Source organism: Panthera uncia (genome assembly GCF_023721935.1).
Source record: "Panthera uncia isolate 11264 chromosome C1 unlocalized genomic scaffold, Puncia_PCG_1.0 HiC_scaffold_4, whole genome shotgun sequence".
Lineage (NCBI taxonomy): Eukaryota > Metazoa > Chordata > Mammalia > Carnivora > Felidae > Panthera > Panthera uncia.
In genome coordinates this window covers 25,831,860-25,858,740 of record NW_026057585.1, presented here as the reverse complement: position 1 = coordinate 25,858,740, position 26,881 = coordinate 25,831,860, and the positions used below count along the sequence as shown (strand labels likewise).

At 35.6% G+C, this 26,881-nt stretch overlaps 1 protein-coding gene across 2 annotated transcripts in view; it reads left to right on the top strand.

The window, feature by feature from the left end:
• The window catches only part of ABCD3 (ATP binding cassette subfamily D member 3), a 75,588-nt gene that overhangs the window by 32,406 nt on the left and 16,301 nt on the right, over positions 1–26,881 (top strand). Inside the window, exons 4-16 of one of the 2 annotated variants that reach the window (XM_049616775.1) lie at positions 3,720–3,808; positions 10,571–10,640; positions 11,977–12,074; positions 12,419–12,542; positions 13,084–13,140; positions 15,092–15,234; positions 18,564–18,633; positions 20,673–20,742; positions 20,832–20,929; positions 21,046–21,137; positions 22,714–22,805; positions 22,887–22,962; positions 23,089–23,152. In XM_049616775.1, the coding sequence (XP_049472732.1) occupies positions 3,720–3,808; positions 10,571–10,640; positions 11,977–12,074; positions 12,419–12,542; positions 13,084–13,140; positions 15,092–15,234; positions 18,564–18,633; positions 20,673–20,742; positions 20,832–20,929; positions 21,046–21,137; positions 22,714–22,805; positions 22,887–22,962; positions 23,089–23,152 (1,143 nt within the window). The remainder of the gene's footprint in view (positions 1–3,719; positions 3,809–10,570; positions 10,641–11,976; positions 12,075–12,418; positions 12,543–13,083; positions 13,141–15,091; positions 15,235–18,563; positions 18,634–20,672; positions 20,743–20,831; positions 20,930–21,045; positions 21,138–22,713; positions 22,806–22,886; positions 22,963–23,088; positions 23,153–26,881) is intronic. The other variant, XM_049616777.1, reaches the window with a different exon arrangement.

Here is a 26,881-nt window from a genome sequence, read left to right as displayed (position 1 = left end):
GTGTAGGTAATGAAGACTCCTACTAAGTTTTAATTTTTTTTTAATCATCTCCTGTCATGTAAGTACTCTTGTTGTTTGGTGCCAATTTTTAAATAGTTTTCTCTTGTTTATGAAATATTCATTATATTTTGTGTGACATGCTAGATAGAGTACTTCACTGCAGCTACCTTAAATGGTGTTGTATTTTTTAATTAATTAATTTGAGGGAGAAAGAGAGGGTGCGTGTGCACTTGAGCTGGGGAGGGGCAGGGAGAGGGGAGGGGAGAGAGAGAGAGAGAGAGAGAAAGAAAGAGAGAAAGAGAAAGAGAAAGAATGAATATCCTAGACAATCTTGGAGGAGCCTGGTACGGGGCTTAATCCCATGACCGTGAGACCATGAGCTGTGCTGAAGTTGAGTCAGATGCTTAACCAACTGAGCCACCCAAGTGCCCCCGTATTGTTTTCTTATAGCTAAATTCTGTTAATAAAAACAAAATTAAATTTAGAAAGACAAACATTTTTATATCATTGAGATATTAACAAGTCACATTGATTTATGGATGGAATATGTTTGAGGGTTATGCTTTTGTATTTGATTAAATATGTTTTTGAGATGCCCAAAATGATATATGAATTTTCCCAGTAGTTTCAGTAAGTGAGCTGGTTCTAGGAATAAATTTTTATTATCTTTTCCTTTGCCCTTTTAATCAGTATTACCTTTATCATTATTTGAGGAGTATTTTTAATGATTAAAAAATAAGATAATGCTGTGTTCTCCATCTTTAGTCACCGTCTGTACCACTAGAAATATCATTACCTTTCACTCTCTTTCCCATAATTCATCTTTTCAGTCACTGGGATTGGATCATTTTTCATTCTGAATATTCTTAACCTGGATATTGTAGTGTTCTTTAGTTAGTTTCACTTCAAAGAAGCTCCCCTTTTTATCTTCTCTGCCAAATTTATTTTCTCGAAACGTGTTTTCCATTGTTCACATTTTAAAAACCATTAGCCTTATAATCTGTGAATAGCAAGAAAAAGATAGGAAGTTCCCAGTGCACTGTAATCCCCAAAGAGAATGCACATTCCTTCGTCACACTGGACTTGCTCTCTTTCTACTTCACTTTGGCATGGTGGCTTGTGGATTCCACCGTTATGCAACTGTAAAAAATAATTTAGTAGCATTTTTTCCCCCAAATAAGATAGAGATAATGCATGTTCCTTGAAGAAAAATTGGAAAATGCAGGTAGATTTTTTTCTTCTTGGTACCTATTAGCCTCTCAGAACTTCTGTTGTTATTTTGGTGTATAGTACATATTTTAATAAAAATGAGATCACACTGACACTTTTTAAATCTGCTCCTTTCTTTATTTTTAAATGTTTTGTAGGGTAAGTCACAACCTGACTTTGACCTTTCAGTATCACCTGCTTAGAATATTCTTTGCTATTTTGTAGTCAGGCTCTGTGCTCTTGTGCTTTCATGACCTCATGTCTATGACATCCTGCCCTCTACCCCAGCAAAAACAGATATTGATAAAAAGTAGCTTAATGCTCAGTATCTTCTTGTGAAGTTTTCTCATTCTCCAACCACCTGACTGAAGAATTCTTATTTAAAATACAAACTTCTCTGGAAAGATTTGTATATTCCCCTCTTATGAGTTAGCAGTTCAGTACTTATTTGACCTTTTAGCAAGGGTTTGCTGAGCATAAAATGAATGTGAGACATTGGATGGGTCTCCGGGAATTAGTAAGGAAGATAAGAAGGGCCTAAATTGGCCAACCTCGCAGCTTTGTCTAGGCCTAGCCATGCTGCAGAGTCATTTTGCACACTATCTTTGAGAAATATAAAAATCCAAGTTTAACCCCAGTTCACCAAAGTGAAGTAAACTCCCATAGAAATCACAGGAGATTGGAAGTAGGGATAGAGAGACTAACTGATTTAGGAAATAGAGAAATGATAATACTGCATATGGATATATGGAAGTTGATCTATATCATGAGGTAAAGGACTGCCTAAATCAGTGCAGATCTTTAGTTTATGACATGTTCACAGACCCATTAACCGTGGGAATAGTAGTGATTCTAAGGACTTCTTTGTAGAAAGGTGCTTCAGGAGTGTCAGTAATCAAAGTTTGCCAGATTTTGCTAAAGTGAGCCAAGTCAGGTGGGTACTTATTTCAGGGAAAAATTAAGCCAAGAACATAAAATGAAGGAAAAAAGAAACTATCTTTGTCTAGTGTTTCCTTTATATGTCAGTGATTAATTTAGGATTGAAATTGTGTTTAAGATCTGAATTGAAAGTTAGCATTACAGTTAAAGTGACATCTGCCCATAGTGTTTATTGAAATGAAGAGATTCTTCTGTTGCCAGTTGCATACCTAACTTTCAGATGGTGGCGAGTGTAGGAAGATGGTATCTTTGCTTTCTGGCAGATGTTGGGGTAGCAGCTTTCACTGCTCAGTTACACAGACTTTCTTTGACATTGTCTTTTCTTGTGGTTTCGTTGTTCTGTGTTTATGACTCCCTGCCTCGTCTTCACGGAAAGTGCTGTATTTTGAGTACCTTCACCTTTTTAAAAAACTATTTGTTTTGTAAAAGTTACATAAATAATAGTTGCAGTTGCCACTCGACTCCATATCTTTAACTTTAAATACATTATCCAACAAATGTCCCTGCTGCCACATGTCCTCTTCCCTGACTTGAGCTTCTATGTTACTGTCATTATTCCTCCAGTTTAGAAGATTTAAGTGGGGTCAGCTTTGAATGGTGTGTGTGTTGGAGGTTGGAGGGTAGGCTCTCATCTCGCAGAGAGAGTTGACTCCTCACTCAGTCTCTCATCTTTTCCCCTCGGTGATCTGTTTTCCACAGCATTGTTTAAGTAATGTCCCCTAAATGACACTTTTTCACATTTTGTTCTACTTAGAGGCTTACAGTAGCTTAATTCTGGTAAATTCTGCTGGATATGCAATACCATTATTCATACGGTTTTAATCTATTTTCTGTTTCCCATTAAATCCTTCATCTTTCTTTACTCATAATCCTCATTCTCTCCTTTGTTTTCCTTGGTCTGTTTGATTTGTTCCTAATGTCATAACCCTCTTTTGCCACCCCAGGCCTTCCTGTCCTGCCACTTATCACATGAAGCGATGGAAATATACTTGTCTCCTATGCTCTGTTTTCTTATTTTTTATTTCTTATTTTATATGTAAATCTTATTTTATTTCTTATTTTATGTGTAAATAACTAAATTGAGGGCAGGGGCAGTATTAGAGATTTTTCTAACAAATTGAACCAAATTTATTCCATTAGGCAAACTTTTAGCCTTTAATATGTGTTAGTTATTTAACTGTACATTAACAGTTACTGTCCTTTTTCTTTATTACACTTGTATATTCACAGTACAGGACAATCATAATACACTGTGCCTCAGGTAATTTAAGTTCTACTGCTACCTTCTGTTATTGGCTAATTGTATGAAGGGAAGTCGTTTGACCTGCCTGGGATTCACTTTGAATTCTGGATGACAGAGTTAGATTAAATGATTTTAAGGCTTTTTTCATTTGTATTTTTAAATTCTTTTAAAATTATATTTAAAAATTACCTGTAGGTAAAATGTCAGCTACTGTATTAAAGCTAGAATAAAGATTTGAATTAAGAAATCAAAAATCTTTACCAAAATAATGTTTCTTTTAATCTTTAAAAATGCATTTATTTAATTTACTGTGCCTGGTTTATTTTAGACAGGTTACTTGATACTTATTGCTGTTATGCTGGTGTCTCGAACATACTGTGATGTTTGGATGATTCAAAATGGGACACTCATTGAAAGGTACTTTTCTATTCACCTTCCTCCTATATGTATAAAATACTAATTTGTCTCCTGTATAACATTATCTTAAGCAAGAAATAGATTCTAAATTACATATAAATATTTAACTCAGGTGATGTATTTGTTCATTTACTTAAATGAGTGTTTCCCATGTGCCAGGCACCACGCTACTCTGTGATAGGGATATATTGGTGAACAGGAGAGACCCTGTACCAAGCCCTGCAGAGCTGACAGTTTATACAGGGCTCGGGACAAATAAACAAATTAAAAGGCAGTGTATTAAATGCTGTAATAGGGGTTTAAAAAAGTCACCAAGTTGGATATTTGAAATTAATCAGATAATTTGGAGGAAAAGATCAGAGCATTTCAGGGAATCACACTGAGAATGTTTACTGGAAAGAAGAAAACAATTCTTAGACATTTTCTTCAATTTTTGAAGTTAGTGCTTTATTATGTTCTTTTCAATATAGTCTTTCTGTATATTATCACTACATGTGATCATTTTGAATTTAAAAACAGTAACAGCTGGGATATTAACATTTATCTTAATAAAGATTTTACTCCTTATGATACCAATTTGAACATCAGAGTAAAATATTTTTCTTGGAATTCTATTTCCTAGTGTGCAATATTTTATCGGAGAATTTCTTAAAGTACTTAATTAATCTAAATTAATTCGTTCATTTTGAATGACAGTACTTAAAATTTTTTAATGTTCCCAAATTTTGAAATAAGGGTTGATTTTTTTTTTTTTTTTCTTTCTCGATTTGTTTCTCAGGATTTATAGGATGAGAAAGAATGCTTTGTGCCCTTGTTTTGACTCATCTCTCTAGGAGAATACAGAAAGTCATTTGCAAAGGACTAAAGCCCCAACTACACGCCTTAGAACATGCATAATTGTGTGGGCTCTTGTAGTCGACACAGGCCTCCCTGAAACCTGTGGTCAGTCCCCTGTCTTTTTCTTTTAATCAGAGTAGTACGTGAACAGCTTAAAAAGGAGTACATGAACTGGACTTAGTCATGAACACACTAGTCCTGTGCCCCATTCTTCCACTTTAACTGTCGCTCCCAGAGTCAGTTCTTTTCTTTTCTTTTGTTTTTACCATTTCATCTCTGTCTCTGCGTTTCAATGTAACTTACATTACTGTCCTAGGTTTTTCAGTGTTAGAGAACATGCATTTATTTCCTACTTTGGAAGATGAGAATTTGCTCTTTTATACTCCTACCCGTGCTCACCCTCTCATGTTCTACCTTATTTATTGTTAAGTTAGAATTTATTGTTTACGTGATTTTGACTGTTTACCGCTGAGCTACATGCTGCACTTTGGTAGTTTCTTTTATGTACAACTTTTTGTTTTTCCTGGCATTTAAAAATCACAAGTTTTTGTTTGTTTGCCTTAGTTCTTTGCCTACTTCTTACTAATTCGGCTCAGACTTCCTGACAAACTGTAAAATCTTTACAGTGTTGTAATATGGTCCTGCACACCAGGATTTGATTTTTATCTCTATTTCCACTGCGCCTCATACCTCTTGTCAATTTCTTGTCTTCCTGCTCTACTCAGTATTGATTGCACTTTAGGCTCACTAAATAGCAGTCCTTTTTGAATTTGCTTTTATCATGATCTTGGGAATTTCCTTTATCTTTCTCTTTTGTATTAAATAACCTGTTTTCTGAATCCTTTGTCTCCCTCTTCCTTAGTTTACTTTCTCATTTTGGCAGGTGCAGTCTTTTTCTGAGAAAGGATACCAGGGAAGTAAATTTTTGAGGCCTTCCTTGTAGATCTGATAGTCTTTTCTTCTCCTCTTAAACTTGACTGATAATTTAGCTATTAATGCATTCCAACTTGGAATTCATTTTTTGTTAGAATTTTGAAAACATCACCTGTTTGTTGTCTTCTGTAGAGCTTGGCAGTTCTCAACCTTGGTTGCAGGATGATTTGAATCATCTGGGGAATTTTGAGAAGGAATAATATCTGGGCTCACCCCTACACATTCTGATTCAATTAGTCATTACTTTTTGAAACATCCCAGTGATTCTAATTTGCAGCCATGGTTAAACACTGCTTGTCTAGCTGCCATGTTGGGTGTGGAGGCCCATTCTTGTGCAGATTGCCCTTCCTTGGCAGTACATCTATTTTAAGTCCCTATGGAAGCTTTTATTATCATTTTTTTATTGTTCATGTATTGCTGGTATTTGGGAATTTTACTGAATATTGCTGTGAATTTTTTTTTTTCATTGTTCTGGGCACTAGATGGGCCTTTTTCTCCCCTCCCCTCCCCAGGTAGGCTTCATGCCCAGCGCAGAGTCTAACGGTGGGGCTTGAACTCACAACCCTGAGATCAAGACCTGAGCTGAGATCTAGTCAGATGCTTAAGTGACTGAGCCACCCAGGTGTCCCACTAGGTGGGTTCTTTTCTTTCTTTCTTTAAAATGTATTTATTTATTTTTGAAAGAGACAGAGCGAGCAGGCAAGGGGCAGAGAGAGAGGGAGAATTCCAAGCAGGTCCCAAGCGCTGTCAGCACAGAGCCTGATGCAGGGTTCGAACTCACAAACTGTGAGATCATGACCTGAGCTGAAACCAAGAGCCAGATGCTTAATTGACTGAGCCACCCACGCACCCCGTAGGTGAGCTTTTTTTTCAATTTGAGGAACTCATTCTGCATTCTGAGATATTTTCTTGTGCTTTTGAAAAAATTTTTTCTCTCACTTTTTTCTGGAATCCTTATTACTTGAGTGTTAGAACCCTAGACTGATCATCTGCTTCTTATAATTTCTCTACTGTTTTCATCTCTGACATTTTCAAGGAAATTTCCTTTTACTGTATCATCCAGTGAATCTGTATTTGTCATAATTTTATTTCCAAGAGTTATCTTTTTGTATGGATGTTCATTTTTAGAGCAGTCATTCTTTCAAGTGTGTGACTTTCTTTCCTTCTTTCTATCCTCCCTTCTTCCTTTCTTTCCTTCCTTTTCTTTCTCTTTCTCTCTCTCTCTCGCTCTCTCTCTGTCTGTCTTTTCTCTCTCACTGTCACTCTCACTCTCTTCCTGTCTCCCTGCATTGTTTCTGTTTCCTTCTTGGCCCTTTGTTCTCATCTTTGTTGTTTATGTTAGCAACTCTGTCACTCTTGCCTCTCTATTCACATTTAAAAGTGAGGGCTGAAGGAAGCCAAGTTGAGGGCTTATTGACGGTCTGGTCTTCCTGAATAGTGTTTTAAACAGACAGTCTGGTCATTTTTGTGTGTGTACCCTAGTGAGGAATTCACTAAAAAATTGTAAGAAGTTTGTCATAAACATAAGTGTTTATTCATTGCTGCTAGCATATCAGCTTTGGAGGATCAATTTTATTGCTAAGTTCTGTTTACATGGGCTGTGTGCCTAAGTAATTTGAGTCTTTTGTATAACGTAGAGAAGAGATTTATACCCTTTTACATGATTGTAGAATTTATAGTTTTTCCTTTGATGACTTTATTATCTAAATGCCATATCTATTAATAAAAATACAGTCTCACCAATTACAGCATTGTTAAATACTTACAGCAAAAAATGTGCAGGTTATATACACTATGAATTTATTAGCTATCTGTGTAGAAAGTTACATATTATATATAAATAACCTTGCACAACCTTGGTATAGTATAGGAGAAGTAGTTTATTTCGTAAACTTTTTTCCCCTTTTATTTACATTTTGTGATTTCACGTTTTGTAATCTAAAATAATATTTGCTCTTATAAACTATGGATTTCCAACTTTAACTGAATAGACACTGATACTAGTTTTCTCACAGACTTAATGCCCTGGAGAAAATGCATTGCCAAGAGTAGGTGGTACATTATTTGGTGATGATGGACAGGAGGAAGATTATTATCTGGCATAAGCCAGCTTATAATTCTGTTAGATAGAGTAATCAATTTGTTGGGTACTCAGTTTTAAAATGTAGTTTTGAGATGTAGAAAAAAAATGAAAAACAAAACTACTTAAGGGTTTCTAAGTAACATATTATTTTGATACTATTTAAACGTACAGAAGAGTTGCAAGAACAGTGCAAGGAGCTTCCTTACACTCTTAACCCATATTCATCAATTGTGAAATGGCCATTTTAAAGTTAATTGTTAATTTTCTCCTTGACAAATATTTTTGAGCTTCTATGTATGAGATCTTTGATCTTTGGTTAAATTTAACATCTTTAAATGTGAATTCATAATATGAAAGTTTTATTTGAAAAATAACACATTCCTCTAACTCGGTACTAATGCCACATTGTAGATTGGTTTATCTGTCTTTTCCTTTTTGCCTCTGCCACGGAGGTTTAGATTCATGTATTTCTCCTAAAAAAAAAAAAAAAAAGAGTCTCAAAAAGACTCATGATGGTCCTTAATGTACATTTTAATATCCCTTACATGTTTATTTGTTAGCAGTGGCTAAAAGCTTTGGAGTATGGGCACATTTTAACAGGACAGACTCCTTCTTTAAGGTAGAGACTGGTAATTCCATGATTTGAAGGAGAATCCTTCATACCTTGTTGCTGCTATAGTGGAATCATAAAGATATATTTTATTTTCACCCAGGCTACAGGCAGCATTTTAAAATCACCAAATCATCATTTATAAAAGGCTTAAATGTTTTGGAAGTAATAATGATGTAAATAAACTGTAAAATTATCCTTTATTATTATTTTTCCTTTGCAGTGGAATAATAAGCAGAAATAAGGCTTTATTCAAGAAACCATTTTTTAAATTTATAGCTGCTACTCCAATGGTAAACCATTGCTGAATGATAGCATGTGCTTTACCAAGTTTTATAATCTTGTGTGTTTCACAGCTTGGGCTAAAGCTAAAGCACTTTGGTTTTATGTAAAGTTTGGTTCAAGTCATTTTAATTTAAACCTCTAAACTTTTTGTACTGTCTTAATTGCTTCTTGTTTTTAATATTCTTTTAAAAAAATTTTTTTAATGTTTATTTTTGAGAGAGAGAGAGAGACAGAGACAGAGCATGAGTGGGGGAGGAGCAGAGAGAGAGGGAGACACAAAACAGGCTCCAGGCCCAGAGCTGTCAGCACGGAGCCCGACGCAGGGCTCGAACTCACGAACGGTCAGATCATGACCTGAGCTGAAGTCGGATGCTTAACTGACTAAGCCACCCAGACGCCCCTTTAATTTTCTTGTTTCTACAAACATTTTTATATGATTCTATTTTAGCTTTTTCTAGTTCAACATAAAATTAAAAAACAAATTGTTTAGCACTTCTATCAAATTTGGACTATTAATTTTTTATCAGTCTAAAGGAGCATTTCCCTAAGTATGTCCTGTCTATGTATGACAGAGGAGATGCTACACGCTATAGAACTGTCTTAAAAGAGTTTCAGTGCAACACGTCATACTGTAAGAGCTTTGAGAAGACCTTTTGTAAAGACATTTGCTAGCTTTGTTTAGCTCAGATTTTCCAAATTTATTTGACCATACAACTTTTTTGCTCTAAAAGACCAGTTAACATTACATGGCATTATTCACCTATTCCCTCATAAAAATAAAATTATTACCATATCATTTTTTTGTGGTGTGGAGCTAGGTTTTGTTTTGTTTTGTTTTTCCGGTTATTTTGAAAGAGCAGAAGAGGGGCAGAGAGAGAGAGAATCCCAAGCAGACCCTGTGCTGTCAGCATGGAACCCAACTCTGGGCTTGATTCCACAAACTGAGATCATGACCTAAGCCAAAATCAAGAGTCAGATGCTTAACTGACTGAGCCACCCAGGTCCCCGTGGAGCTAGGTTAAATCATTTAGTGCATTGTTTTTCAAAATATATTTTACTTATATTTGAATATTAATAAATACTATTTGAGAAAAGAGTGTGTGACCAAAGAAGTTCTATCATTTTAGTAGATCACAGACATAAGGTACTCAGAGATCCTTTACTTATATGATAGTTTTCAAAAAAGTAGTGGAACCCTTACTTTGAATAAGTTCTTAATGGATATTTTTAGAACAGATAAATATGTAAAACAAATGAACGTAAAAGAAGAGTTGGTTTAGTTTAAGTGTGTTAACACCTCTGAAGCCTCTGCAAAACCATCCTGAGGCTCTGAGGAACCCCACTAATCTACTTTCTGATTTATCATTTAGTCCTGGGGTCAGCAAACAAGCCTCCACAGGACAAATCCCACTGCCATCTGCTTTGGAAAATTTTATTAGGACACAGCCAGTCTCATTCTTGGCTGTTTTTGCTTCTGCAATTGCAGAATTGAGTAGTTGGAACAGAGACCTTCCTGCCCACGAAAGCTTAAAATATTTACTCTTGACCTTTTGCAGTGAGTTTGCTGATCTGTCATTAGTCTGTCTCTGCAATTAGTTCATACAAATGAGAATCATGGTATTAAAATATTTAAAAACAAAGAAATACTAGCTTATTTCATCCATAATAACCCATTCCTGACTCTATAAAGTTCATTGTTTTGCCATCTAAGCTCCTTTTGTGGCAGTTTAAGCCTTTTTTTAAATTGCCATTTTTACTAAGGAAAGAACTAAGGAAATTATTCGTATCTGATTTTGCCATTTATAGAGGGATTTCAGGCAGCCTATGTAAAATGATTAAATTTCAAAAGTTAGAAACATGTTTTTGCAAGAAAATGTTTTTCAGCACCTTTTTTTCTTAATTGATTCTTTTGAGTCAATAAAAATTTCCAAGAGTAATTTTAGAGCTTTACAGGGTTTTTAGTGTGAAATATTGCTTCTTTTGCAACTAATGCATTGCATGTGGTGGTTTGCAGTGGTATCATTGGTCGTAGCAGGAAAGATTTCAAGAGATACTTATTCAACTTCATCGCTGCCATGCCTCTCGTAAGTGTAATTCTTTAAAAATCTTTACATACGGACAAATTTGTATCTTACTAAAATCTTCAAAGATTTGTGTGTACTTCTTAACTTTAAAGATTTATGGCAAGTTCCTATTCCGAGTTTAGTGTTGTAACTTACAGCAGAATCTTTCAATGTAAACCTTTATCCTAGATAGAAAAATAAATTGGATTGATGTGTGTGTGTGTGTGTGTGTGTGTGTTTTTTTTTTAACCTTTAGGCCAGGGTATCTCTGATGTTTAGTAGCATTGCACTTGATGGTAGTAGTGCCCCTCCCCCAGTTTTGAGGACCAAGTATGTCTCTAGGACATTGCCATATGTTCCATGGAGGCTGGGGTGGGGGTAGGCACGGTGGCAAAATCACCCTGGTTGAGAACCATTGCTTTAGGCCATTTATAGTAACTTGAACCACTGATGTAGTTTAAGTTAAATTGGATTTATTTACTTATTTGTTTGTTTGTTTAAAATGGGAATTTATTATCTATATATTAAAAATAAAGGTCAGTGTTTGGTTTAAATCATAAGTGATTTTCTTAGCTTGGTTCTTTATTGTCACTATAAGAATTTTAATATAAATATATCAGTGAAAAAAACTTGATTGTAAAATCCAGTTAATCAGAAAATATGTCAGAGATTTAATAAAGCTTGAGGAATATACATACATGGCTTTTAGACCTTGAAGAAATTGAGATAAGTAGTATAGATATCAGTAAAAGGTTGAGATTCAGTAGGCGGCCAGTGTTTTCTTGAGAAAATGTTCATGTAAATGAGTTTGGAACTGTGGAAGAATTAATTTATTAATTTTAATATAATGATGGAAAAGAGAAATAAAGATGACTCTAGAAATACTCTGGAAATGGTATTAGTTGGTGTGAAACTTAGAGTACTTTTTTTTAACAAATGCAAATGAAAATAGAATTTCATTGTCTAGGGTTGTCAGTGCTTGTAGTAGGAAACAAAATATAAACGCAAATGTCAGGACTCCTTTACATTGGATACAAAGGTGACAGATTAGGCTTTTTGTTTGTTTACAAAAAAAGTAGCAAGGTGCTTCTCATAATTGATGATACTAACATATTCTAAAATTGAGTGTCAAGTTAGGTTTTAATAATATATCACGATAGTATAGCCAATTGCATTTGGTTTAGCATATTGTCTTTGTATCTTTGTAAACTCTAAGTAAAACAGAACTGAAGTACATCAGTTTGGACTGTTGGTAATAAAAAATCATAGGATTTAGGGACATACCCAGTGAAAGAGAAATAAATTGTAATTTTATAAGTAGAAATGTAGTGAAACCAGTCATATCTGTTTGTTTCAGATCTCTCTGGTTAATAACTTCTTGAAGTTTGGGTTAAATGAGCTCAAACTGTGCTTCCGCGTAAGACTAACTAAATACCTCTATGAGGAGTATCTCCAGTAAGTGATAACCTATTTTTGTATTAAAAATGCTTAAATTGAATAGAAATGCTTATGATATTGAGATATAGAGGTTCTTCCTTTGTATTGAATATATTTTTCAAGGGAATTGCTCTTGGACCCAGAAGCATACAGGGAAAGCCCTCAGTAATTTAGACTTTCCTACGGGCCTTTCCGTTAATCGACAAGTCATCCCTCTCTGGATGTTCTTCCTTGTTTCTAAAATCAGTTAGGACAATCTTTAGGGACTCTTCCAGCTCCTGACTTTTCTGTTTCTATGAATTTACACTATGTGCTAAAATGTGATTGTTTGTTTTAATGTCATTTTTTTACTGCTATTATAGAGCTTTCACATATTATAAAATGGGAAATCTGGACAACAGAATAGCCAATCCAGACCAGCTGCTTACACAAGATGTAGAAAAGTTTTGTAACAGTGTAGTTGATCTGTATTCAAATCTTAGTAAGGTAAGTTTCTTTATTTTCTTTTTTTAAACTATCAGAAAATTATAGGTTCATTCAATTATTTCAACACATGGATGTTTTGATAAAGTAATAGAATTAAACAATATTACAAATAGAAAGAGCCTTTTGTTTTATAGGTGCAGATATATAGAAACCAGAAAAGGTGGTACTAGATTTGGGGTTCCATCTTAGGTCCTTGTATTCAGTGTCTTTACACTACATTGAGAAACTACTGGGTTACTAATGGTTAATTATCACAGTAGAGCTTCCTTAGTTGTTGGAAGGTGATACATGTTTTTCCCACTTGATGGTCAGTAGACATTGGTCATGCTGTCTCTATTTTAAGTTTTCAAGAACTGTTTCTTTTATGTATTTGTTGATCTATATACTGTTATAGTACATTATATATATAGTGGGAACTCTACATGTTGACAAATATGTGTTAAATGTTGAATAGTATTTTATATTTGTTGTGTTGTGTTAGCTATATATCTATGCATTCCAGTTCTTTTTAATTCCTTACCTTCTAATATTTACGTTACAGCCATTTTTAGACATAGTTTTGTATATCTTCAAGTTAACAAGTGCAATAGGAGCTCAGGTGAGTTTAATCTCTTTTAAATTGCTCTAATATGGTGTTGTAAATAGCTGGAGTGTTTGTAGGAGTTTTTATATATCTCAAAGAATGTGCTTTTATGACATGTACCTAATAAAGTCTAGTTTATAAACTCATACTGTACTAGAGACTTAGAAAGTATTCTAATTAGGTGTTTTAATTTTCCTTAAGGCAGATACTTGGAAAGTTTCTGTGGCATTTATAACCGGAAGTGCTTTAACAATGACATACATGTACTTACTGTTGTAAAGTAATGGCTAAATAAGAAGAGATTTGGAGGCAGCCATTTTAATATGAAACTTGAATGTTAAAATGTCAGAAATACCTTTAGAGTGGCTGTAACTGTTTATTACATCATATATAATTTTATAAAAATGTAAATGGTTGACTATCTCATGAGCCTTATTACCCTGTCTTTCTGATACTCATGTTGGTAAGAATGACCTTTAGATTTTCTCTGAGTATTCTCATTGAAGTATTACTTTAGGCATTTAATACATTATTGTTACATATTTATCACACAACCATGTAATAATGTGGCCGTTGTATATATATATGTGTATGTGTATGTGTACACATTTTGTAGTTGAGAATATATGATTTCTATAGTGGATTTAGCTTTTTTTCCAGAATACTGGGAAAGTAGTTTTTTATTTGAATTCTCTTATCTACCTTACTAACTTTTTGCTACGCTGTGATCCAAGTTTAATCATTCTTCTAGTTTGTTTTTACTATAAGCAAGTGAATAGGCCTAATGCCTCTCATCTGTGTGCTCCAATATTTTTATGGTACTTAGTACATTTTTATACTTAAATAATCTTTCCATGTATCCCTGTTATCCAATTCTGATTCTCAAAGGTAGAAACTATGTTTTAGTTCTTTCCTTTGCCCATTCTTGCAGTAATTGTTGAACTGCATTGAATCAATCATATTTAATTAAAAAAATATTGAATACACATTATAGTCCACACATCTTGTGTTAGGTGGTAAGGATAAAAAGATGAATAAGACACAGTTCCTGCTGAAGAAGGTTTATAATCTAATAACAGAATAGATATTCAGATTATTATAAGGTCAAGTGCTAAGTTCAGTAACAGAAGTTTGAATAAAATCTTTAGTGTCCGGAAGAATTGGAGGTGATATTTGAGCTGCTCTGAGGAGGATGAGTAGGCATCCATTAGATATGTCAGGTTTGCCAGGCATAAGAACAACTTCATTGAATGGCGTGTTCAGGAAGTTGTTTTTTCAGCATGGCGGAACATGTGATATAGGTGGGAGTGAGGGAGTACCTGTGATGAACTTGGAGAGGTGAGCTTAAAGCTTCTCCCTTGGGTTGGTCAGTGGGTGATGTGGTGACTCACCAAGTTACAAGCTGTGGCAGCTGCAGGCAAGATGTAGAGGGAAGGGCAATTAGAGCTGCCTTGGGGGACTTTGCTTGAGGCCCTACAGAGTAGTGAGGTGTTAAGTGTATGGTACTTACTTGGAGATATTGTCTTGGATTCTTAAGAGTGATGGGGGTAGAGATAAAAATTTGGGAGAAGAGATCTAAGGAAGAAACCTCAGGGAATATTAACATTCTAGGAGAAGGCAAAAAAAAGAGGTCTGAGACTTTCTGTGGAATCTTAAGGGAATATCAGGAAGAGTTTCATCAGAAGAGTTTTAGATGCTATAGGAAGAGTGTAGACTGCAATTAGGAATTTTTGGGTGAACAAATTCAGGAGAGCGTACAGTGTTGGAGGAAGAGTTGATGAGTAGTTAAAAGGATGAAATGCCCAGTGTGTCCTTTCTCAAAAAAGAGTTAAGGGGAAAAAATTAACCAAAAGAGCAGTTTTTCTCAAAGCCACTGGAGCTAATTATAGAAATTGTACATGTTGCATCCGGTGAATGTATTATGATATCCTTAAACTTTGTATATTCTCTCTTCCAATAATAATAGGGCCCAGCAAGTATGATGGCCTACTTGATTGTTTCCGGGCTATTCCTAACTCGACTTAGAAGACCCGTTGGTAAGATGACAATAACTGAGCAAAAGTATGAAGGAGAGTATAGATACGTTAATTCCCGGCTCATCACCAACAGGTAAGGAGCAATGTGTTAAAGGAATTTAGCTGTGAAGCACCTGGGTGACCCAGTCAGTTAAGCGTCCGACTTTGGCTCAGGTCATGATCTCATGGTTCGTGAGTTCGAATCCCACATCAGGCTCTGTGCTGTCAGCACAGAGGCTGCTTTAGATCTCTGTCCCCCTCTCTTTCTGCCCTTCCTCTGCTCCCGCTCTCTCTCTCTCAAAAATAAACAAACATTAAAAAATAATAATAATCATTAAAAAATGAAGGAATTTAGCTGTATTAAAAATGTGTTTTTATGAATATTGATGTCATATAAGTTAACTCCAAAAAGTGTGGTAGACAGTGTTACTAAAATGGTGTTTGTGAATTTCCCTCTTTTGAAAATATACATTATGAAAGATAATCAGTTTTATACAAGAGTAATCTTCCACATTTCTAACTCTTTTTCTTAACTGTGTAGTATCCTTGGTTCACCTCTTCATAATTTTCTGTTCATTTCACTTTAAACATGCTCAAAATATAATTCAAATTCTGATTTACTTACAATACTTCTTCAAGGAAAGTTCTATCTCAGCTTATCCACAAATACTTTTGAGACTGTTTGGAATTCTTAGTAATTCAGTCTTCCTGCATCTGTCTCTATTTTCCTATTTTCCAGATAGTTTCCAAAATAGGAAGAAAAAGTATTAGGCTTTGGAGCCAGCCTGACTAGTTTCAAAATCTGCCTCCTCCATTTACCAGTTATATATTATACAACTTTCGGCAAGTTAGTTATAGCTTCACTTTTCTTGTTTATGATAGATAATATAGGGCTGTTGTGAGGATTAAATAAGAAATATATACAAAGCTTCCAGCACAGGTTTTGATATGTAGTTTGTACTCAGTAAATTTTCTCATGTATTAATGTATGTATGTATTAAACTGTCAACCTTACCTCATTTTGAGAATCCTCATCTTTATTTAGTACCCCATAAGCATTTACAGACTTATTCAGAATACTTTTTTTAGGGGCACCTGGGTGGCTCAGTTGGTTAAGCGTCTGACTCTTGACTTCAGTTCAGGTTATCTCACGGTTCGTGGGCTTGAGCCCTGGTCAGGCTCTGCGCTGACAGTGTGGAGCCTGCTTGGGATTCTCTCTTTGTCCCTCTCTTTCTCAGCCCCTCCTCTGCTTTCTCTCTCTCTCTCTCTCTCTCTCTCAAAATAAATAAAAAGTATTTTAAAAATATTACTCTTTTAATAATTCCCTCTTCCTTTATTTCCTTGCATCGCTAAAATGGTAGCAATGTTAAATAGAATTTTGTGCTGTAGGGAGGCTGAGGAATAGATGATTGGTTGAGTAGAGAGGTGATTTACCAAGTGAATGGAAGATGGTATCAGCTAGAATGCTTTCTTTTACAAGAAACAGAAAACCCTGATTCTGGCTGTAACAATAAGGACATTTACTACTTGACATAAGAACTCATAAGATGCCTGTTCCAGGCACAGCATGATCAGGGCTCTGGCTCTTCTTTTATATTCTCTTGGCTCAGCCTTCCTTTGTACGTTCCTCTTTTCCTCAGCCTAAGTTTTCTTGTGATTACAAGATGACGAAGCAGTTCCAGATGTCACCAGCACTCCTCCCCTGTAAAAAGTCCAGAAATCAGAACAGGCCATCTCTTCATGAGAGCAGGAAAACTTTCCCGGAAGTCCCATGGCTGACTTTGTTTCACCTCTCATTGACCAGAATTATCACTTACCCATGTCTGAAGCAGTCACAGTAAAGTGATTGCCTGAGACCAAATGGAACTCATTCCTTGTAGATAGGTAACTAAGAAAATTGGAGTTCTCTTAGGAAGAAGGATGTGGAAGAGAATTAATGGTAGATGCCCAGCCATAGTATTCTAGGATGTTTTTGCCCTTTCAGGTTTTAGATTGGGGCTAAAATGATTCAGTGGAATGTTTACTTTATCTTCCTCCATGGGCTTAAATGTGCAGAGGAGGTAGAAGGAAGTGAGAAACTAATTATAGGTATAGAATTGTTTTTAAACTGGAACTCTGATACCCTGGGGCTCTATATGATTGTGTCAAGGAAATGGTGAAACACAGGTCAAATGTGATTCATTTTTATACGAAGTTAATTTTACTTGAAGGGGCTGAGGCAAGAGCTACCTTGTTTTTATAATGGGAAGAATGCAGGTACATTTTGGAGTAGAATATGCAATTCACATAAATTTTTAAGGGAAAAAGAGACTTTAAGGAAATATTGGGTGTTTATTGAAGGCTTTTCAACTCTGCCCTTAGACTCCTATGTAAATCTTTACTTTTCTCTGCTGTAAGAGCTACTTTTCTGGGAATGTTTACATCATACTGATGTATGGGAAGACTAGACTTGAGGGTCAGGTATGGTTTACAATCTTATCTGCTTGACTTGCTAGCTGTGTGACAACAGATTTTCTTAACTGCACTTTACCTTTCTTCATCCGTAAGAATGCCTTTTTTCTTCTAGTCAAGATTCTTGTGGCCCTTATGGACCCATTCAGTCCAGCTCAAGAAAAGGAGAGTTGTTGTGAGGAAATGGTGGGGTTCCCAGAATAAGAATGACTGTTCAGCTGGGCCTCCTGGAAGCTGGCACTGTGAAATCATTTGGAGTTGGTTTGCTTTTCAGTCTTTCAAAGGCTGTATGTCATGGCATCGCTCAGTAGCTTCTTCTACCTGTTATTTATCCTCTCCCTCCTGTGTGTAGGGTCTATACTCCATTTGTCATCTATAATGGCTGTCCCAGCCCTGCTTTCCTATATATCATAGCAGCTTCCTTCTTATTTTTTATTAAAGAAATTAATTAAATTTCTGAGGACTCACCCGGCACATCTTTTCCAACCAGGCTACGGGTGGCATATGCAACATATGGCTGCAGTTCAGTCTGTGATCCGGTTAGGTGTGTGTTCCTGTGCTCTCTGGTCAGCTGAGCTTGGAGCAGGATCTCCAGCACAGAACTGTGGCAAGACACACCCATTAAGCCTATAGTCTTAAGTGTCCACTGAAGTTTTTTTTTTTAATGTTTATTTATATTTGAGAGACAGAGACAGAGCATGAGTGGGGAAGGGGTAGAGAGAGGGAGCTACAGAATCTGAAGCAGGCTCCAGGCTCTGAGCCATCAGCATGGAGCCCAACGCGGGTCTCGAACCCACAAACCGTGAGGAGATCATGACCTGAGCCGAAGTCATATGCTTAACCTGCTGAGCCACCCAGGCACCCCCTAAATGTCCATATCAATAAAATATTCAGTCATCAAATACTCTATTTCAGTTGTTTTTCAGGCATAGATAATGTTAAAATTAATTACTAAATTATTTTCTTTAATAGTGAAGAAATTGCCTTTTACAATGGAAATAAGAGAGAAAAGCAGACAATCCACTCAGTCTTCCGAAAACTGGTAAGATAACATGCTTGAGGCTCGTGTATTAATGGAAAGATTATTTTTGGCCCTTGACTATCTGAATCTATAGGTATATATCTTTAATCCTTAAGCTATTCATTTTTAAACAGCTATGAAGTATTTTTATGCTGTATTTTCATAAAAAATATAAGAATAAAAACTATCCTATTAGTGTATTAAGCCTCCCGTTACAAACATTATTTATTCATTAAAATAATTGTCAGTGTATTTTTAGAGATGCACAGGCGTCTTATTTAAAGATAAATTCTTTGCTTTCTGTAGCATTCTTGAAGATATGATGATGATTATTTAGAATAGGGGTCGGCAAACTGTTTCTGTAAAAGACAAGATAGTAGATCTGTAGCTTAGGCTTCTTAGACCGTATGGTCTGTGTTGTACCTATTCAGCTCTGCCCTTCAAAAGTAACTCTACACTCTATGTAAATGAGTGAGTGTGACTGTGTTCCAATAATACTTTATTTACAAAAATACGTGGCAGGCTGCATTTGTACTTTGGGCCATATAGTTGGTTGACACTTGATTTAGGGTTCCAAACATTGTTTCTTGTGAAAACTGTACATACATCGGTTCTTTTCTTGCCATTTGGAAAATTTGAATTCAAGGAATTTTATTCATTCATTTAAAAGATACTGAGTGCCATCTAGGTGCCCATGCTTGTTCCAGGTGCTGGTAATTTTGTGGACGTGACATACAAAATCCTGCCTGTAAGGAGCTTACATTTAAGTGGAAGTTTGTGAAATTAAGTGTATATTTGAAGTGATTTAAAAAGGTTAAGGAAAGTCATTTTAAATTCCTTATTTCAGAAATTGGATTTTTGCCTTACTTATATTTAATGTGACTGAACTTTGATAGTGCTTACTGATAAAATGCATTTAGGGTAATTTTCCAGGGAACTGCTGCTGTTCACCAGCTCACTCTTTACCTGGGTTGCTTATTCTTATCCTTAGATTTTAGCCCCAAAGTTAACAGCTTATTGTGGCTTTGCCTTCTCTGGTTAGTCTATGTGAAATGGCCTTCCCGATTTAACGATCTGTTTCTTTAAAAGCATATATTGCAATTTATATTTATCTTACTTGTTTTCTAGTTTGTCTCTTTCATGAGGATGTAAACTCCATGAGCTCAGGGACCTTGTCTGTTTTATTCACTGTTGTATCTCCAGCATTGAGCATAGCATATAACACATGGCATTTGGTGAATAAATGTTCCAGTCATTGTACTTTCACAAGAGGTAGTAAGAGTAAGCCACCCTGACATGCATGGAGTGAGCAAGTTAGTCACAGAATAGAAATATCAAGGAAGATGGTATTCCTGGCCAAGAGAACAACAGAAGGAAAGCCTTAAGACAGGAACATGTTTGAGGAACCAGTATTTCTGGAACTCAGAGAGGAGGAGCAGCTTAGATTAAATTTAGGATAGAGCCCAGTGCCAGATCATGCAGGGCCTTGAATAATCTGATAAAAAGGCAGAATACAAAACATTTTTAGATTTGTTATTTTAAGGTACTGCATTTAACTGAGATTAAAGCTACAGACTAGGGCTGCGCAGCATTGATTACATTAGCACTTGGTTCAGATGCAGTGTAATATGATTCTTAGAGAAAGCATAGACCAGATGTCTCCAACTAAAGCAAAGCACTGAGTGCCAATCTAAGCAGCTAGTGTTTTACCTAAATTAGCTCATCCTTCTGTTTTGTTGTCGTTGTTTTAGTTATTGATCATTTTCAGCATATATGTATCTGACCATATTCTGAATACAATATTATGTGCAAATAATACCACATTATCATTTATATGTGATTTCCATTCTGTTTGCATAAAAATGGTTTCATAGAGTATTTTTGTGGCATCTACTCTGATCAGCACTGTGCTCAAGAAAATGTGATGTACAGTGTAATCAGAGATTGTAGGCATTCTAAATATTCATGGAATAAATCTTATAATTTTTTTATTTTTAGGGTAGATTCATATTTTTATATACGTACAATATATATATATATTTTGTTTTTGCTTCTGCCAGGTGGAGCACCTACATAATTTCATTTTGTTTCGGTTTTCTATGGGCTTCATTGATAGCATAATTGCCAAATGTAAGTATGCTTTGAAATGGATAGTGGAATGAGATTTGTGGAAAAAGTGAAGTGTTATTAATGTTTCAATCCTAACTGTTTTGTGTCAGATCTTGCCACTGTTGTTGGTTACCTGGTTGTCAGTCGTCCTTTCCTAGATTTGTCTCATCCTCGACATGTCAAGAGTACACATTCAGAACTTCTAGAGGTAAAGTATTAGTAACCGTTGTCATAATAAATGGAAAATTTCAATATAAAAACAAATAAAAGCCGCTTTTTAGTCTTAGAAACATAAGTGAAAACCAGTATTTATTTCTTTTTAAGGATTACTACCAAAGTGGAAGAATGCTTTTGCGAATGTCTCAAGCTCTGGGTCGGATAGTTTTGGCTGGCCGTGAGATGACGAGATTGGCCGGGTAAGTAAGATTAGTAATGATGAACAAACAGTTGCAGAGAAGTTTTAAAACTATGTAATACTTAATGATTGTGCCCAGTTGAGGTTAAGATAAGGGGCAACTGAAGTCCCGTTTCCTACTCCTGGAAGCTGATTTAGGACCTTTAGAGAAGATTTTTCTCTGATCGTAAACTTTTCATGTTTGCTTAAGACAGCTGTTTTGAGCCTTCATCCAGGTTAGTGGTTCTTAAGCTGTCTGCTCTACGGACACTAGTATTCGATAAGTTGGGAAATGTTAAGTCATGGCAATCTTTTCTTAATTTACAGAAAATTAAGTTAATGAAGAGAATTTTTGCATTTGAACTTTTTTGTCCTCCTCTGTACTTTTTTTCCCCATAGGTCTTGTTACTGGCAACCTAGCAAAGGATAAACACAGATGAAGTTGATTTTAATGTGTAAAAAGTAAAAAGTCACTTCGTGGTGTCTGTGGCTGCAGTTGTAAATATGGTCATACTGTTAGGTGAAATTGTTCTTAGACCATAAAATGGAATTAAATATTTCAGTATTTTCAGCTCTAATATAAAGGGCTTGGTATGGTGTAAAAAACACCATCATGTAAAAAGTACTTCTGAAGAAACTGGATCACATCGGATCCTTCCCAGACCTGTGACCCATCCGCATGTTTCTTCTTTATTCTTCCTTATCTTCTATGGCGGTTTAGGGCTTCATTGCAAGATAGAGGAGATTGTCTACTGCTATGAGGAGTCTGTTTCTCTTGAGAATGCGGACACTCTTCCTGCTTGTTAATAACTTTTCTCATGTCTTTATGGTTCATGGTAGATGGGGTGCTTCTGTTCCTTTGGAAGGTTTCTGCTTGATTTTCACTCTTTTGATTCTTTGATGCAGATTGCTTTCTCTTTGACCATCGTGTTATTTTTATTTCCTCAATGTCTTGGCATTAGCTTTGATTTCTCTCAATTGCCACAGTGATTTCCAGCTAATATTAACACTTCATCTTTTCTCCCTTTTGAAGTAGGAAAGAGAGGAATCTTCCGTATTTGTCCATGTTTATAGGAAGGTAGCAGGCATTTTGGCATACTTGTAATAAATGCCTTCCTCAGACGGAGAAGCTAACTATACTTGGCATTGTAGCTCATTCTAGCAGGAACTCGGTCCATACTTCCTGTGTCTAAGGAATGCACTAGTACTAGTCCTTAGTCTACTAGTCTAGTATCTACTACAAACTTCCTTAAAATTCTAGTGGCATACAACTTTCTTGTCTCACCTGTTAAAAGAAGTAACTGTGTTGAGGTGGGGATCCTATGAAACCTCTCTTATCCTGTTCCTGTTGTCCTACTGAAACATAATAAAGCATGCATACACTATTAGCGCTCATACTTTCTGATGATAAGACTTCTTCTTTTAGGTTATTTCATTTAAACTAAATTATAATTTTGGAAACGAGTTCAGTTTGAATAAGTTTTGAACTTACACAATGTCATATGTCGTTACATCTCAAATAAATAACAAAAATAATAGAGATATGATGGCCTTTGGAGTTTTCATTAGGACTTTTTTTTGTGTGTTTTTTTTTTTAGTTTTACTGCTCGGATTACAGAATTAATGCAAGTACTGAAGGATTTAAATCAAGGCAAATATGAACGCACCATGGTCTCACAACAGGAAAGGGGTAAATATGAATGCACTGGGCCATGTAGTTTAAATTTTGGCTGACATAATGTGGTGCTTTAATACTTATTTTCCACTTAAGGTATTGAAGAAGGAGCACAAGTCATTCCCTTGATACCTGGTGCTGGAGAGATCTTCAATGCTGATAACATTATAAAGTATGTATTGAAAAGTTCTTTAGCACCATAAACATTTGCTAACTGCATAATAGCCTTTCTCTTTCAGCTGCATTTGCTTAGTATTTAATGTAAAATTTTAATTTTTTCTATCAATTTCCTCTGTAGATTTGATCATGTTCCTTTAGCAACGCCAAACGGAGATATCTTGATTCAAGACCTTAATTTTGAAGTAAGTTTTTAAATGATTGTATAAAAGCTTAGATCAGATTCAGAAAGTGAAATGGAAAACTGTTTTCTGAATATTTAAAATAACTGTAAGGCTTGTCTTAGTCTCTGAATCCGCAAAATTGTTTTAAAAAGTAAGTCTTTGAAACACTTAGAAATCTATTTTTCTTAATTGTCAGAACTTTAAAGTTTCCTATATTACTATGAAAAAATCTTTTGCAAATGAAGTCTGTCTCAAGAAAGCGATAGAAGGTATAGTTACTTGTAATCTCTGGTGAGGAATGAGTATTTAAACATGCAATATAATTTTATTCTAAGTTAAAAAAAACTATGGTTTGGTATTGTTTTGACCGTGCAGGAGGGTCTATACCTATACAAACAAAATACAGAATTTGTTATAACTGAAAACATGGAAGAGCAGCACAGTAGCACTGCAGTAACATCTCATGCCAAGTGAATAGTGCTGCTGAGTCAGTGTGGTCTGTTAATCAAATGGGGATATAGCAGACGCCATTAAAAAGAAGCAGCAAAGATGCGTAGTTTTGTGATTTATAAGACATTCCCAGACCTGAGGAACTATAACTATTAGGTTATATGTCTGTTACGACTTTATGAATAGTTCAGATCTGAAAATCTTGTTGATTAGTAACAAATTCCTATCATGGAGGCTGTCTCCCCAGGTCTAGATATCATTTTTCTAGAACAACACTGTCCCATTGAACCGTCTGCAGTGATGGAAATGTGCCATGTTTGCTTTGTCCAATATAGTAGCCACACTTAAAATTTAATTTTAGTAAGTTAGATCTTAAATAGCTACACGTGACTGACCTAGTGGCTACCATATTGGACAGCACAGCTCTAGAATTCTTCTCCACATGCCTACATGAGTGGCCTTCTATAATTTGTTTTATGTGGAGCGTCTTTTCAACTACTTTCACTTTAGAAATGTCTGATAGTTGGGGCCCCTGGGTGGCTCAGTCGGTTAAGTGTCTGACTGCGGCTCAGGTCATGATCTCATGGTTCGTGAGTTCAAGCCCTGCGTTGGGCTCTGAGCTGTCAGCTCAGAGCCTGGAACCTGCTTCAGATTCTGTGTCTCCCTCTCTCTGCCCCTCCCCGCCCCTCACTTTCTCTCTCTGTCTCCCTCTCAAAAATAAATAAACATTAAAATAGTAATAAAAAAGAAATGTCTGATAGTTGATAAAATAAGTATCATTACTGGATTTGTTTTGCAATTGTTATAATCTTCAGCAAGTCTTCGATTTTGTTCCTGTTAGTAATGTATATTTTTTAAGTACGTCCCCACTTTCTTTTTAAGGAACTATAAAAATGAAAAATGTTAGCTATGCAAAGTACTTTGAACTTATTTGACAATGAGTATTATATATTACCATATTTATTTTCAAGCCAGGAAACACAAGAATACATAGGGAAAGTGTAAATATAATTGGTAAATAATGAATGACTCCCAAGTATCCCAGAAGTGTCTCATTTAATTCTCGGTGTGCCAGTCATTGTGGTGTGCTCCCTTGGCATAGTAGGTAGCCACCTACCTGGCTTGATTTCAGGGATAAAGAAGAGCTCAGAACCCCATTTTTGTTACACCAGGGTGAAGGAGGGCCATAGGATTTCTCCAGTGAAGAATCCTCTTGGCCCTTTCTCCCACTTTCCCTCACTTTGTCTTGATGCAGAAATAGATTACACCAACAATACAGATGTATACTTGATTAAGCATAGTGAGAATGGATTTGGGATCTATACGTACAGATACACGTAATAGAAAAGATCCCGATTATTGTCTGAGGTATTGCCTACTTTGTCACATGGGTATCATGCTAAAGGTGTCACTCTCCTTTTAGTCCTGAAGCCCTTCTTTTTAAAGTCCCTATGTTTGGATTTAATAAACTTCTGGCTAGTGCCTATAGCTTCACTTTTATAGTCTCAGAAAGACCGTTACTTTTTGCTCTTATTTTGGTTTCACTTGGAAAGTCTTTTGAGTCCCTAGTTATGCCCCTGCTTGTGTGTTACTTTGTGACCATGTTTTGTAGGATCTGTGATCTCTCCTGTTGATTCTTATTTTGTTTTCTCTTCCAATGGAAACTGTTTCTTTGACTTGTGCTCTTTGGGCCTAGTGTAATATATTCCTCTTCTGTCTTTCTCTGAGTTAGGTGTTTTAAGTTAGACTTGGCTTTTTCTCCTTTATTTCTGTCATTTTCCTTAATGTAGCCTTCCTTTATTTAACAAACATCCTTTACTTCTTTGTAACCTTTAGTTATTTTCTACCCATTTGGCTTACTTGAAAATAAGGATTCCTTTCTCCTGAAAAGAGGCATAATAAAACAGACTTGGCCACCAAAAAATAAATGTTTAATGCTTTATGATTATTTTGTCTTTTGGGTCACCTAATAACAAGATAATATACACCTCTTTAGGATAGGAGATTTTATCCCTCATTCCTTTATAAACTCCCCCACCACAGATGTATTTATCCATTCAGATGTAGACTGAAGAGACCCTCAGAGATTAAAGACTTGTGGATTATAATGTAGGCATTAAAATAGTACTTTGTAAGTTACTCAGATTTTTACTTTTTTAGTAAGGCACATTTATAATGTTTGAAGAAGCCTGTGAATCTTCATAAGCAGCATACTTTTGTATATTCTCTTTTTTACTTAAATCATATTTATGTGTATAACTGTTTTTGATGAAGTCTTATATCTGGGGGAATATTTTATTGGTAAAAATATAGTGGTACAGAGCACTTGTTGACCCCTTAAACCGATCCCGGAACCTCAGTAATTATAGTGTTATTAAGAACTTCGTAACTATAAAAGGCCATAAGTGAAAGTTACCCTTGTCTTTTAGTCTTCATTTAAGCTGGGGTGGGGGGACATTTTTATAAATCTTTACCATGGAAAAATTATCGCTGGCTTATCATGACTGAGTCATAATCAAAGTTTGCCCACCATTACCAAAAGCCATGGGGGTAAAGTTATGGCTGAATCCAAGACATTTGAGCATAAGAGAGTGCTTACAGATGTCTGTAAGTCTAATTATTATTTTTACATGTCATTATAAATTTGGTTTTTGGATTTCCTGGCATATTGCACCAAATAGAGTGGAGAAGTATTGGATATCAGTGAAAACCACAATGAACAGTTAGGAACAGAAGAAGGTCTATATGATTGATATGACTCAAAGCATAGTAGTGGGGAACCATTTAATTAACAGCCCTGAACTTTAGGAGCTCCTAAGGAATCACCATTATAGTAAAGTAAAATTATTATATATAATCAGAAATACTCACTATATTCAGTTTCACAGGAAAAGGTAATAGGTAATTCCTTAGAAGTCCATCAAAAAGATTCTTTAAAAATAATTTCTCGGAAAATGGGATAGTTCATTTTTCTGGAAAAATCATTCAGTATAGTTCATTCTCTAACACTGAAGTACATAAGATGTGGTATTTTTTTGTAGATCAGTTATGTGGTAGGCTAGTCATTCTCAACCATTTTTTTTTTCAATATATGAAATTTATTGTCAAATTGGTTTCCATACAACACCCAGTGCTCATCCCAAAAGGTGCCCTCCTCAATACCCATCACCCACCCTCCCCTCCCTCCCATCCCCCATCAACCCTCAGTTCTCAGTTTTTAAGAGTCTCTTATGCTTTGGCTCCCTCCCACTCTAACCTCTTTTTTTTTTTTTCCTTCCCCTCCTCCATGGGTTTCTGTTG